Source organism: Lineus longissimus, chromosome 12, assembly GCF_910592395.1.
Source record: "Lineus longissimus chromosome 12, tnLinLong1.2, whole genome shotgun sequence".
Classification (NCBI taxonomy): domain Eukaryota; kingdom Metazoa; phylum Nemertea; class Pilidiophora; order Heteronemertea; family Lineidae; genus Lineus; species Lineus longissimus.
In genome coordinates this window covers 9,628,968-9,644,451 of record NC_088319.1, presented here as the reverse complement: position 1 = coordinate 9,644,451, position 15,484 = coordinate 9,628,968, and the positions used below count along the sequence as shown (strand labels likewise).

The 15,484-nt window shown below is 43.7% G+C and overlaps 1 protein-coding gene across 1 annotated transcript in view; it reads right to left on the bottom strand.

Annotated features, from left to right (window-relative positions):
- LOC135497369 (6-phosphogluconate dehydrogenase, decarboxylating-like) overlaps window positions 1–12,323 on the bottom strand; it is a 65,991-nt gene extending 53,668 nt beyond the window's left edge. Inside the window, exons 1-5 of the mRNA XM_064787213.1 lie at window positions 12,289–12,323; window positions 4,288–4,363; window positions 3,722–3,901; window positions 2,552–2,617; window positions 1,070–1,188 (exon numbers count right to left, since the gene is read on the bottom strand). Of these exons, the coding sequence (XP_064643283.1) occupies window positions 1,070–1,188; window positions 2,552–2,617; window positions 3,722–3,901; window positions 4,288–4,363; window positions 12,289–12,299 (452 nt within the window). The 5' untranslated portion in view covers window positions 12,300–12,323. The remainder of the gene's footprint in view (window positions 1–1,069; window positions 1,189–2,551; window positions 2,618–3,721; window positions 3,902–4,287; window positions 4,364–12,288) is intronic.
- Window positions 12,324–15,484: the final 3,161 nt, after the last annotated feature.

Here is a 15,484-nt window from a genome sequence, read left to right as displayed (position 1 = left end):
ACTACCACTCACACCTGATCCATTACAGACCATGCCCCCAGTGCACTGCCCGGCATTAGGCTAGGGCCACACCTGGTACCCTCCTCACCACCACTCACACCTGATCCATCACCGACCATGCCTCAGGTACACCGCCCGACATCAGGCTGGGGCCACACCTGGTACACTCCTCACCACCACTCACACCTGATCCATTACAGACCATGCCTCAGGTATACCGACCGGCATCAGGCTGGGGCCCCACCTGGTATCCTCCTCACCTCCCACCACCACTCACACCTGATCCATCACAGACCATGCCTCAGGTACACCGACTGGCATCAGGCTGGGGCCACAGCTGGTATCCTCCTCACCACCACTCACACCTGATCCATCACAGACCATGCCTCAGATACACCGACCGGCATCAGGCTGGGGCCACACCTGGTATCCTCCTCACCACCACTCACACCTGATCCATCACAGACCATGCCTCAGGTACACCGACCGGCATCAGGCTGGGGCCATACCTGGTATCCTCCTCACCACCACTCCCACCTGATCCATCACAGACCATGCCTCAGGTACACCGACTAGCATCAGGCCGGGGCCATACCTGGTATCCTCCTCACCACCACTCAGACCTGATCCATCACAGACCATGCCTCAGGTACACCGAACGGCATCAGGCTGGGGCCACACCTGGGATCCTCCTCACCACCACTCACACCTGATCCATCACAGACCATGCCTCCGGTGCACCGCCCGGCATCAGGCTGGGGCCACACCTGGTATCCTCCTCACCACCACTCACACCTGATCCATCACAGACCATGCCTCAGGTACACTGCCCGGCATCGAGCTGGGGCCACACCTGGTATCCTCCTCACCACCACTCACACCTGATCCATCACAGACCATGCCTCAGGTACACTGCCCGCCATCAGGCTGGGACCATAACTGGCACCCTCCTCACCACCACTTACACCTGATCCATCACAGACCATGCCTCAGGTACACCGACCGGCATCAGGTTGGGGCCATACCTGGCACCCTCCTCACCACCACTTGCACCTGATCCATCACTTACCACGCCTCCGGTGCACCGCCCGGCAACAGGCTGGCGCCATACCTGGCACCCTCCTCACCACCACTCACACCTGATCCAACATAATGGAGACCCTTTGCCTTCAAGTCCCTGCAACGTCTCTGAAAAAGTGTTTTAATGAACAGGCCATTGGCCAGTGTGCTCACCGTATAGGTATTTGGTGGTTAGGAGCCCATTCTGGTTGATAAACAGGCTACATGTATAGTATATACGTAAAATCAAAGTCAGTATGACATGTGATGTATCCTTGCTTGGAGGACCTACCATAAAAATATCATCGAAAACAAGTCACTAATAATTTTTAGTTTTGGACCCCAAGTGGCCAAGTCCAGAATCAGATCGGACCGAAATTTGATGTCTGAGGCAACATGGCCTTGAGAGTCGTCTGTACCAAATTTCAAGTTCATAACTTTCGTGGAAAATGTGGTTAGGAAACGTAACATAGTTACACTCAAACGGCCAATTTACGCCATTTGACCTCTGTGACCTTAAAAATTAGGTCAAATCAAAAACCGGTATGCTATGTGATGTATTCTTCCTAAGAGAACCTGTCATAAAAAAATTATCGAAACAGGTCACTCATAAGAGAGATATCACACTTTTTAGGTTTCCACTTTTGGCCCCCTGGTGGCCAAGTCAAGAACCAGATCAGACAGAAATTTAGTGTCAGAGGTCACCTGACCTGGGGGGGGGGGGGGGGGGGGGGTCTGGTGTACAAAGTTTCAAGTTCATAACTTTAGCGGTTAAGAAACGTGCCACTGTTTTTAAAACAGGATACAGACGACGACGACGGACGACAAACACAGCGGTACTAATACTATAGATTCTAACATAGCTTTATTAAAATTTTGCATGTATCATACACAGGGTCTCATTCTTGTGCCAGCGGTATTGATTTTTTTATCAAGATACAGACAGCGCAATCAAGTTGCTCGTGCTGTGTTGGAGTCGATGGAAAAGAGAAAGTTATCAGTAGGTCTTGTCAGAAATCATTAATTGTTTTGTGTGACCCAATTGAAATTAACATGGCACTGTTGGGTCCCTATGCTGAAATCGAGTCAGTCAGGTGGAACTTCAATTTCCAAGCGCCTCAGATTTAGGCCTAATTTTTTTTATCTCCAGCCTCCCATTGTGCCGTGTTAAATCCATGAGTAATCGTGAGAGGGTTGAGATGTGCACACACCGCTTCTGTTCTTTTAGATCGAAGACTGAAAGTGAAGGCAAGGCCAGCAAGTTGTCATAGACGTTTTTTTGACTGGGCTTCCTTGGATCAGTGAGTCATAGCCTGCCGAGAGTGTGAATAAAATATATAATGAAAATCTTTCATTACATTGAAATCCCATCTCTGATTGAAAGGACACTACTATCCAACTCCCATGTTTCAAAATTCTAAATCAGCCCCTTGCGGCTGATTTCTAACCACCACTATCTCATGGGTACCCACTGAAAGTGTTAGGAACTTACATTGGTGTCTGTGTATTCAGAGTTCCCGCCATCAATGATGATATCACCAGCTTCCAACAGGGGGACCTGAAAAAGACAGATACTACGTTTGAATAATGGATTGACATGACTAATATTTGGAAAGCCCTTCTGCAGGTACTAATTCTGTCACCAACAGGAGACAGTTTGGCCAAAAACAACAATGGGCATGGTAACACGGTAGCGGATTATTTATTCATTTATATATTCACATTTCGCCCCTTCTCACTTTGCCCCTTCGCATTTCGCTCCCAATCTATTCCCAATTCGTCCCTTTCCCATTTTGCCCCTTTTCGATTCGCCCCGCTGGAATTTGCCATATCGGAATCGGTGAACTGGCAAACAAAGTCACAAGGCATGATGGAGAATGCAATAAAATTCTTTCAAACAAAGCCTGGCTGTAGACCAGCAATACAAATTCCGTTTTGATAAACTGCACGGCAAAAAACACTATTGGAAATGCGTAAATGAACTCTCCAGAGCCCTGGCCCACACAGAATGGGAAAGGGGCAAAATGGGAAGGGGCAAAGTGGGAAGGGGTGAAATGGGAAGGGGCGTAGAGAGAAAGGGGTGGATTGGGAAAGGGGAGACATGGGAAAGGGTGACACGGGAAAGGGTGACACGGGAAAGGGGCGACACGGGAAAGGGTGACACGGGAAAGGGACGACACCAGAAAGGGGCGAACTGGCAATGGGGCGAATTGGGAAGGGGCGATATGGGAATTGGAGAAATAGAAAAGGGGCAAAATGGGAATAACTAAGGGGCAAATTGGGAAGGGGCGAGATGGGAAGACACCGATTTTTGTTGGGTGTATGGAGTCCACTAAAGGTTACTGTCCACCAATGACTATGTGGGATATTTTACTTGCCCAGGCATAGACACTCGGGTACAAGGTCAACAGCTCTCAGTCCCATCCAACAAACCCTCGAATATTCATTCATTGTGTTGTGAAGAGCCAGGAATTTCAGTTCCTTGAAAGCCACCCTAGACACAGTGGTTCATCCTGACAGACAATCCTGGGTTCTCTCCAGGACCAGACCCGGGTCCTATTGTGTGGCAGCCAGCAGTGTTTAAAACCACTAGAATATGAGGCTCCTCAAAGGAGTTTTTGGTATAGCTGAACAAAATGATCTCTACCAAATGTCTACCTACCAGTTTGTCAATAAATGCATCCACCGCAGCCCCGGCCTTCACAAGTAGCATCACCTTCCTTGGCTTCTTCAACTTCTTCACCATTTCCTCCATGGAATGAGCTCCAATGATTTTCGTACCCTTAGCTTCATTAGCCAGGAAATCATCCACTTTTGATACGGTTCGGTTGAATGCGCACACCTTGAATCAGACATAACTAACATTACCCACAAAAGGCACCTCTTATATCCTGGACATTAACACACCGGGCGTGTTGAGGAAAGATCATTGATATCGACAGAGTTAGCTAGCAAGCACTGTGAATACCATCTGTCTGGATGAAGTCGGGTGTTCCATCAAGATGTTGACAATTCTTCAAGAAACATGTCTTGAACATGTGTGGACCAAGTAGGGAGTTTGTTCCTTTCCGTCATATCCTCATGTTCACCAGAGGCAACCCCTTCAGAAAACTGCCAGTACTAGGTCCTTGGGAAAGGACGGATTAAGCCTTGTCGCCTGCCAACTGAAAAATTATTTAACTACAAAGGTTACAAACTGCTCAAGAAAATATTCTATCAAGGGCTTACCTTGTAGTCATGGTCATTCATGTTGAGAATGATGTTTTGGCCCATGACGGCCATGCCAATCAAAGCGATATCTGCCCTGGAAAAATAAGCATCGTGCAATTCGAAGTCAGTTGCTCAGTAAATTCATGATTAGGCATTTAGGGGAAAGGCTTCTTCGAGGTTCACCTACCTCCATTGTTTGGGAAGACTTATACACAAGACCACTGAGTAGATTTCTGAGGTATCAGACAACACCCGAGTGATTGTCTTTGGCTTTGAAACTGCAGAGACCACAGTTCGATTTATCTATGCCGCAAACAGACAAAAGAGCAATTTAAAATGAAGATATTTCCCTGCTTCAGAAATACAGCATCACATCGAAAAACATCCATGACCATGCAGAACTTGCAACTGAGCAGGACTGGGTGAACCAGAGAAACCATTCCAAGCATTGAGTTCCATGACGAAATAAAGTCAATGTTAAACATATACACCAGTGCGTTGCTTGCGACATCTTGTATTATAACGACATCATTTATAACATCATATCACTTTCCTTCTGGTAGCCTAAAATGCCCACATTACATTTTTTTCCTTTATTACAGACAAATGAACACTGGCAAATGAAGTAGTTCGGTATCATCGTCAACAATGTCTCAACATTCCAAGCCTAGATTCACAAATGTGCTATCATAGTATGATATTATCTCATGGCAGAAGCGGTGTGATTCAGGCAGACTTCCCATCACTTTTTGCCTTTGAACATGCAATCTGTAGCAATGTGACCATAAAAAATCATCAGTCGTGTGCTTCATCAATTCTAGGCTACCACGCCGAACTTGGCCGGTTTTGTGAGATATTTTCATTTGAATCGGCCATGACATTGGTTTGTGTAATGGATTTTACTGATCCATATTTGGCCCCTCTCTGTAGTTGTTTTTCACCAGGGGGCTATTGGTTTATTCATGCAATATTTGGAACAGCCTGCGGGTGCAGGGTCTGGGGGTGTAGGTTTTTTCATTTGGCCAGATCTATCAGGCTCAAATTCCTTGGTGTTGATATTTCTGTGTGGCTTCACTCAGATCTAGGGGACAATCTGGGAGAAGGCAACCACACTAGAGCATGCCTAGAAATGGTTTACATGTTTCGGTTCCCCAAAAAGAACTAATATTTCCTCATCGCTCTGATTTAATCTAAGTAGTCCTCTATACACTGCAATAGGCCTAACCTACTCCATGACTCGAGCCAAACTTTTGCAACCAATCGTTGCTAGCACTCCCGAATCGTCAATTAATCTCCAGTCCATGACACTTAAGAGCGATGTGCCTAGTGAAAAAACAACTGGAACAGTTGCTACAATCAATAAAATGTATCAAGTTATATAATATCAGTTAAAACATTCGGCCTTCTTCAATACATTTATCAATATATTCGCACTTTAAATGAACTTTGAGTTTTAAAATGACTTGCGCAAAGTCACAATTTTCACACAGGAAATTTTAAGGAACCTCATAGCCTGGTGGTAACACTGCTGGCTACCAGGCAATAGGGCCCGGCTTCGATCCCGGGGAGAACCCAGGATTGTATTTCTGGATGAACCAGTGTGGCTATCAAGGAACTAAATTTCTTGGCTCTTCACAGTCGTTCGAATGAGACAAAAACAAGGTTTCTTGCATCTGAGTTGTTCTTTAACTACGCTGTAGAGTCTGAACATGAGAATTTAAATGGGATTAACTGAACGTCCATAAGGATACTAAACGTAACTGTAAAGGATAAAGTGACTTTGTGCTTTTGAACAACCGGTGTATCTGGTGTCTACGCCAGGGCAGGTTAAAGGGCAGTATCTAAAACCACATACCACATACCCACATGCCAATTTTTTCCAGGTGGGGCAATCCAATAACGACCCTCTCAGCCAAGAATAATTATTCCGCAGGATAATGTGTCATCAATAGAAATGTCAATGGTATGATTTAAGATTGAAATATCGACAGATTTCCCTTTAACACTAGAAAGTGACGGTGGAGCCCTCTAGGATTTAAATATCACCATATCCCCCTTTGTATCGACAGATATTCCCATTTGGCAGAGTACCACATCCGGTGGAAATATCGACAAATTTCCCCTTTAACATAAGTTACTGGCGGTGGCGCCCTCTAAGGTCGAAAGATTCACAGATTTCCTATAACAATAGTTGTGAAGAAAAAGCTTCAACCGTCATTGGATTGCCCCACCTGGAAAAATTCGCATGTGGGTATATGGGTATGTGGGTATGTGGGTATGTGGTATGCGGTATGCGGTTTTGATACTGCCAGGTTAAAGACCCAACCAAGTCAGAAACATGACTCGTGAGTACAATGCAGCTTGCGTGGACTCTACTTCTGGACGAAGTCACAAAGCCAATAAACCCAATTGGCGCCTAACCATAGTGGCACGCTAAAATGCTCATCCCGCTTTGGACTGGAGGAGGAATACTCCCTGGAGAAAATCTCCTTCAAGTGCAGAGCGAACCCTGACCTCTGAACAATACAAGAAATTGAAAAGAAGTACCGGTAAACCCACATGACCTTCTGATCAGATCATACAAAACTTGTGCATGACCAGAATCAACAAATTTCCATGCACTGCTCTCTGTTAGTGTTACTACATGTATGTATGCTTTAGCCAAAGAGAGACCATTGATTGAGGTAAGGTTTACGCATCATGAAAGGGTGACCTACATTAGGGACATGTGCATTTGTCATGACTATTGAACACACTCAATGGAATTGCAAGTGCCAAAAAATGATGGTCATAAAGCACAGTTCATGGGCTCATTTGAATTTTTGATATAATATTTGGTGGTTAGGAATTCATCTTGGTTAAGAAACATGCTACGTGTATAGCATATAGGTCAAACCAAAGTCGGTGTGACATATGATGTATCGTTGCTTGCATCACAGGCACCATAATCTATACATTTCTGGGTTCGTCTGAATCCAGAGAAGAAGTCTACAGCATTTTCATTGCATTTACGTGTAATTCATAAGTTCACCGATAGGTGGCGCCACCTTTGACACCACTTGGATCCTGAAAATGGTAAATAATTGAACAAGAAATGGCATGATGTGTGCGATCTTCAAACTGGCCTCAATAGGTTCAAAATGAATGATTTTGGAATGCCATTAGCATTACCACCGGCAGATAGCCAAATGCATCTAGTTTCTTTATTTGATGTGAACACATGGGGTCATCTCAGCTATTTTTTTGCCATATGGCCTAGAATTTGGGTGAGCATAATTGACACTCGCACAACTACGCCCAACCTCGCGTGGCAGATGGAAGGTATGTTACATATTGAGGCCAAACTGGGGATTGAGACCCGCTTCAAATGGCACAGATTCTAGGCTCATAAAATCGCCAAAGACAGACATTCTGTTGAAAGGCGCGCATTTGCGCTTGCACGCCTTTGCGCGGCAAAATTGTCATTTTGGCCGCGCATGGAATTGCGCGCCTAGCTCTTCAAAAAGTTTTAAAATTCGCGCACCTGGATATCCCGACTGCAGCGCCGCCGACAGGCATATTATTGTAACTACATCATAGACTGTAACAGTGCACGCCATTGGTCAATGTCGGGGGTCACTCGAAAGGCCAACCAATGGAATCGCTCCTAGCATGGGAATCTGTGATTCTCATTATTATCAATCATCGCCGCCGGGTAGAAGTCGCAAACAGCGACTTTCAAGAATTACTCGATTAGGCTATGAAAATAAAAGTTAGGCGAGTAAATATTTGCTCACCTAGGTATTTTTCAACAGAAGGTCTGCAAAGATCCCTCTGCACATGGAAACTAAGACGAGGGCATCAAAGTAAATAAAAATTGGAACAGGTTGGACCCATTCATGAACATGGAAACAGCCTGCGTCTTAAGAACTACATTTCTCGGGGGGGGGGGGGGGCAAAACGACCCCGTCCCCACAGTTAGTGCCACCTTATAAGAGAGATATCACACTTTTTAGGTTTCAACATATGGCTCCCTGATGGCCAAGTCAAGAATCAGATCAGACCAAATTCAGTGTTAGACTAGAGGTCACCTGACCTGGGGGTCCTGTGTACAAAGTTTCAAGTTCGTAACTCTAGGGGTTAAGAAACGAGCCACTGTTTTTGAAACAGGATACAGACGACAACGGACACATCAGTATTGTATGTATTCACCCACGGTGAGCCAAAAAGGCTTTGACCAGAGCCAATGTCTGGCATCTATGCCCTAGATACCTATTGTTCAGAGTAATTTTGTGGCATATGGACTATCAATATCAGGGATCCTCCATATAGAATTGTTGAATGTTGTCTGTCTTGAGGATGATGACACAGCAATTTTCCAATTGACATGATTGTCGTGTCGCTTTTGTGTTCTGGGGGATTTCCCAAGTATATCCAGCATCCCCACGTGACGTCGCGCGCAAGATGCCATGATTGTTCTGAAATCAAGTCAATTTTTGTTGAGTGCCACAATTTACCCCCCTGGTTGCAAATAAGAAGCTATGTGAACTACTTTGAAGGTCTTGGGGGAAAAGCGTAATGTAAGCGAGCCTGTCTGGAATCCACGTTCGTAGTGATTCTAGGTCAGAATTTACTCCAGCAATGTCGACTAGTTCTGAATGCTGCTCGCCGGTGTGACGTAATATGTACACGTTCCTCTGTGCTGTGTGTGGCACATTTTTATCGAGGTTTTAAGTGACCTATGCGTTGTGGATTCACCGTAATCCTGGTTAAGTAAGCTTCAGTTGTGTTGAGCCATCATTATAGCTCCCACTATCCCAGTTCATGCTTTGTCAGGGTGTTTTGGGCTACAGGTCATGCCCAAGTTTCAGCTCTGGAGTTGAAGTAGTTCGAAATCCTTAGCTCAGGTGGCAGCACCTGACGGTCCGTGTCCCATCTTCATTCCATGTTCAGGGTTATACATGTTTGTCTTTTGTTCCTCAAACTTTATGTATTTCAGTTAAAACCACATGGTCATCATCGTTCAATACGAGACAAGACCACTAATGAATATTCATAGGTTGGATGGTCGAGGCCTATCAATTAGACGAGTGCATGTTTTTAACTCTCAAGTACATATTTGGAGAGGTATTGAAAAAATATTTGTTGTGGCAAGTCTACAGATATAAAGAAATTATTTGATGAAAAAATTAATTTCGAATTTTGCTAATTGGGTAATAGGGGGCGTGTTTTGAGTTTTTTCTGCCAGTTGGCTGAAAAGAGTGGAAATATCAAAGTCTGTCTAATTTGTCGATTATCAAAAAATTTCCGTGGTCAATCACCAGTTTATTTTTCACCATTTACTTGCCCGACTGTCCGGAATAACATAGTCTAAATTTCAGATTCACAACCGCACGCATTATTTGATGCGTCGCGGTCAAACATTGACAATTTAACTGCTAAAAGGCTTAAAAATCAATTGTGGTCTTGTCTCATACAAGATACTACTACTAGGAGCATCAGTTGTTTAATGATTCGAAGTTGGTCGTAAGCGACAGGAACCACAAGGCCCAGTGAAAGTGAGATCACATCGATGAATGGGAAAATTGCTGTGTCATCATGAATCAGCAAGATATTATATATATCATAGAACAACTTGAAGGAAAGTAGCTCGGTATAGAATAGTTTTTTGAATTTATGCATGCACGGTCTGCCTGTTGTCGCTCAAATTTCACAATTCGCGAGTCAAGACGGTAAAGATTCATCCTTTAGTATACGCATAGGTATAAGAACTCTGAACATGTATGAGGCCTACTGCAATCCAAGGCAAGGGTTTGTTTACAAGCAGATCGAGGTATACAATGCTGTACAAAAAATTCACTTCCTAACTTATCCCATTGTTTAGCCCAATAATCCCGCTAACTAGGCTTTAGGGGCCGGTGGTTTCAGCACTTTTATTACAGTAAGTCTAATAAGATGTCATTCATAAGCCCCCCTCTTAGGAGGGGCTCTTAAGATACACGTGTGTGCGGGAGTACATAATGTAAATGAATTATTAGAAATAAAGAGAGTAACTATTGTATATCCTACAAACAAATTTTTTTGGTATTTTTCTGAATTAACTCCGTTTAGTTTACCGATTTCTCCGCGATCTTCCGGTGGTGGTTGCTATCCCATTGGTTGAAATTAAGTTAAATTAAATTAAAATTAATTTAAATCTTCATGGGAATTCGCTACATCATATGCCTAAGAAATTGGCCAATTATATTAATATTTTTATTAGAGAAATATCCGTCCTAAATAATGACAGAAAAGGGTGGTTTATTTCAATTTTGTGTCGACATGGTCGAGGTCACGTGACATAAACAAAACAATCGCACACACCCGTCCAAAAAGGGCACTTTAAGAAAAACAAATACGTTTTTCCTGCTTAAAACCACACTGACGACTAAGTTATTTTAGTCTACTACCCAAATCTGAAGTATCAAAATGAATTACAAACTAGAACTAGCTCTATTTAGCAAAAGTTGCGTGAAAAATTCGGGTGAGCGACATTCTGAACCCTAGCGGCCAATAAATAAACTACTTTCAGCCGTCTGCTCCGGTCTCGTTAGGGAGTTTTCCCAAATGTACGCGATGATGACGTGCCCCATTAACAGGACGTAACATCTATTTTAAAATGCGTTTCCAAAGTGAATGCATGAGGACAATCCATTTAAGTGTCGTATATCACTGGAAACGCCCGATTCCCGTGAATAAGGACAATCACAATGTATTTCATTACCAAAACAAAAATGTGTCGGAAGGAACTATAATTACTATATGGATGGTCCCATCGCACCCCCCCCCCCCTCCAGCAGTATGACACAGAAGGGCTAGTTGACTGTCCACCGGGGGGGGGGGGGGGGGGGGGTTGGGGGGAGCCTTTCCCCCCGACACATGCCTAAAAAAACCAGGAAACATTTATTTGTATTCTAATTAGAAAAACTGCCGCCTAAATCACGCATTACTCACAAAAATGCCGACGTTTTATTTCAATTTTGCCGAGGTCACGTGACATATAGTTTATTCCACACACACGCGCGCGCTCGCCTGGTAACTGTTGCCAAGACGTGTTTCTTCAGTGTTTTCTCGAAATCACACTAAATCAACAATACAATATGATCCAAATAATGCAAATACGCTTTTCGTGCCATCTAACATGCACTTCACTGCCCACTGCGCGTGCAAATTAGCGAGAAAAAATTATTGTCAAAACTCTCGCAGATTCGTGAAACAAGTCTCAGTTGGCAAATTGGCCGAACTCTCAATATACACCATCTAGATTCTGCACCCTAGCGGACAGAGACAAACTACTTTCGGCCGTCTGCTTCAGTGGCGTCCGCACACGAATGAAGACACGATTTCGATTCTTCCTTTCAAATTTCCCAAATTTCTTGCAATATTTAGTAATTTTAACAGCAGTAAACCAATTCAATTGATCATTATTACCATTCAGAACATACAAAGAGACTTTTTCCATAACACGACCTTTCGCAAATAATTATTTTTGGCATTTTGTGGCACTGGCACTTCTTTATTTGCACAACTATCACAAGTACAGATAACATCCATCGCCCCCCCCCCAGCGGTAAATGACATGGAAGGGCTAGTTGACTGTCCGCCGGGGGGTTTGGGGGCTCCCCCCATTGCACTGGAATAACATCCATCCCCCCCCCCCCCCCCCAGCAGTATGACACAGAAGGGCTAGTTGACTGTCCACCGGGGGGTTTGGGGGGGCTTCCCCCCAACGCACTGGTTAAAACCTATGTCGACGGAGGGGGGTTTGGGGGTAGTCCCCCCCACTGTAACAGCTGTAGTTGTTAGAGCTTGCACTTAACATATGCTCGTACGTAGGGGGGTTCGGGGTTGCTCCCCCGACCTAAAGGGGGGCTCACTTAAGTCCTTGACTTTACATATTAATACAAAGTACGGATTGGTACAATATAAAGACATGACAAGGCCCACCAAAGACGGAAACAGTAAAATAGTGAGGAGTAAATTCGGAAAATCGACACTTACTGTTCCGCCATTTTGAGAGTCTCGCGCAACTGAAAATCGTCTCTTCAATGTCTCATTAGGGAGTTTTCCCCGAATGTATGTGATGATGACGTGCCCCTAACATCTATTTTAAAAGAAAATTATTATTCGCCCGACTGTCGTGTCTTGACTGAAGATTTTCTGCGCTATTGACCCGACTACAATATAATGTATTTGCTGGTCGACAGTCGTGTCTCGAGTCAAGATTCCCCGCGCTATTCATGCTATTGACCCGACGACTCAGTTGATGACGTCATCGGGTGGCCAACGTTCCCGAAGCCGCCACTAGGGTTAGTGAGCGGAAAATTGGGGGAAAACAATGGCGGCGGATGTAGGTCAAGCGGGCCATACATACTAGTATCCCTTCTTTCTCCTGCTTCTGTTCGAGGACCGTTTCTCCTACTACACCTCAGACCATGGAGGTATTATTAGTCGGGTCGATAGCGCAGAAAATCTTCAGTCAAGACACCTCCATGCTCAGACCAAGTTCTGGTGTTGTAGTTTGGTTGCCAAACTCTCCGCTAGGGGCAGTATCATGCCCCGACCGTCGTGTACAAAGGACCGATTTCCTTCACTCGAGATCCGACGGTCGGGTCAACAAGACCGATTTCCTTCAATGTAGATCCGACGGTCGGGTAAATAAGACCGGTCATTTTAAAATGCGTTTCAAATGTGATTGCATGAGGACAACCCATTTCTGTCGTATATCACTGGAAACGCCCGATTCCTCTGATTCTGCAGGATGTTAAATCGGGCAATTTATTTCTTTGAATAAGTCATAAGCGTCGCATTGGCTCCTGGCTCTGTTGTCCATTCCAAATGGCAATATTGCCAATTGGGCCGGACAATCAAGGAAAAACCCAAATATTATACATTTCTTCCTGTATAATTCTTACAGTGACCATTCTCACGTGAATGAAGAAAATTTCATTATGTCTCCAGCAACGCATTGAGAACATTTTTTGCCAATTTTTGACCGTTTACGGGGGGCGCCACCTTCTGTATTCGCATTAAATCCGTCGAAATTGCTCTTAAATGCGTCGCTAGGTCTCTACGAACCTAAAATTGAGTAGGGTGTGGCAGTTATAACAATACCTCGCCCACAATTATACAACAATACCTTCGCGATAGTCTATTCCTGTCGTTTCACTTCAAGTCAAATTTGATAAATGAAAAGCCGCAACACTCATATGTTTTTTTTATTTGATTTAAGAATAGTATTCCCCTGGCTATCACATGGCTGTTGCTTAACGAAGAAATAAATATTATTTCACCGATCTATGAATAGGCGAACTTGACACACATCAGGCCTATTTTGGAACAATTTCACACCATTTCTAGGACCCGTGTGGTACAAAAGGTGGTGCCACTTAGTGGCAACTATCAAATAAAATCCATCGAAAGTGCTTTAAACATCTCCCCTTGGTGCATGGTTATGGACAAAGGATTGACCTCAGAAGGATTCCAGAAGACGCTTCGCATCCCAGACCTGGGACTACTCGTTGGTTCAGCTGGATACTTTCTCCGCACTGGCTTGTGAGACCTAAAGAATTGGCAATGTTTTACAACACTCCGGCCGCAGTGGCCCGCAGAGTTCTCCACTATGGTTTTTGTCCAGGCGCAGCAACCGGACAAAAAAGTTAGCACCCGGACAGATTAAGAGTTGGTAATGGTTTTACTGTTAGAGCAGCCAAATGTAGGTAAAAATCCCCGTAAAAATCCCGCCAGTAAATATTCTCAAGTAAAAATCCCCCTGGTAAATATCCCCCTCCTTGCAGTTAAAAAATGTGTATTGTTGATTAGGCCTATATTTTTGCATACTTAAGCTCCGTTCTGCATTACTTCCTATAGTTCTAACATAATTTGGGAGAGAGTTCGACGAATACAGACAAAAGGATTCATACAATCTTTCGTTATATTTATTATTCTAAAAATGACGTCATACACTACAGTTCACAAGAACAAGGATAACAATGTAAAGTCTATCAAGTCTACCGGGGTCAAGCCTGGAATATTTAGATAGAAGAGGAGGTCCTTATTTTATCCGATCAGAGAAGCATTTGATTTTTCTGCACAAATATAGACAGCTGACAAATCATAGGGTCCTCATTTGAAAGGAGCAAGATAAACTTATTTTCTGGTGAGAGACCTGAAAAGTTGATTTTGTTCTCACTGATAATTGAGAAAAAATCTTGCCTTGAAGCATCCTATTTTGGACGAGCAGTTAGAAAATGAACCTCTTCTTCTATTGAAGTCCCATTACAACAGCACACTCTCTCTTCAACTTTAAGTTTTTTGTAGTGGCAGCACAGTGATTATATAGGGTGTAACAAAGAATTTAATGCATTTGACAACAGTTCCCGGTTTCGAAGTGTTTGTAGATAGCCATTACCAATATCCAATATTTGCAATCAGTACAAATGGAATACTTCTTTTATCTCGCAGTTCATATATCAGAAAGAATCCTACAATCATTTATCACTACCGCAAAAAGGTGCTTGGACATGACTGATATATATTTGTTTATTCCTCCTTTGATAAGAAGAAAAAAATTTACAATGAATAGCATAAACGCTTAGAAATGAAAGTTAAATGAAATGACACAAAGTGTTACATTTACTAGACGCAAGGGCCCAACGCGCCGCGTAGCGGCAAAAAAGCGAAGCTGGCGAAACATTTATAACGGGTCACCGTCACTTATTATTGGACTTATAGCGCATTTACGGGGTTGCAACTATTTTGCTTTATAGTGTCACCAGGAAAGAAAAGCATGCGACCTAACGCCGATCTATTTGTATAAAGTGATAATTTGAAGGTATATAGTAGGAAATATCAATAAAATAATCATTCCATGTCGTCTTTTGAGGGCATTTTTGATTGTAAAAAATATATGTGTACGTCACCGTAGTCTCTGCAATGATAATTTTATCAGAGCAGTCTCGCGCAAGTAGAAGTTCTTTACCTATTAGTTCTTCACTTATTAGTCTCAACGTCTGGCGCAAAGCCAGACGTTTTCCATTACGATTTCACTACGATGTTTGACAAGAAGGAGCAGTGCGCGAGATATGCTAATGAGCAGACTTCCCTCGCTTGAGTTTCTGAAGAATGTTCCATATCGCGCTAAGCTCATCACTGCTGATTATGACAGGCGTGCAACGGTAGGTATTTGCTCCCCAAC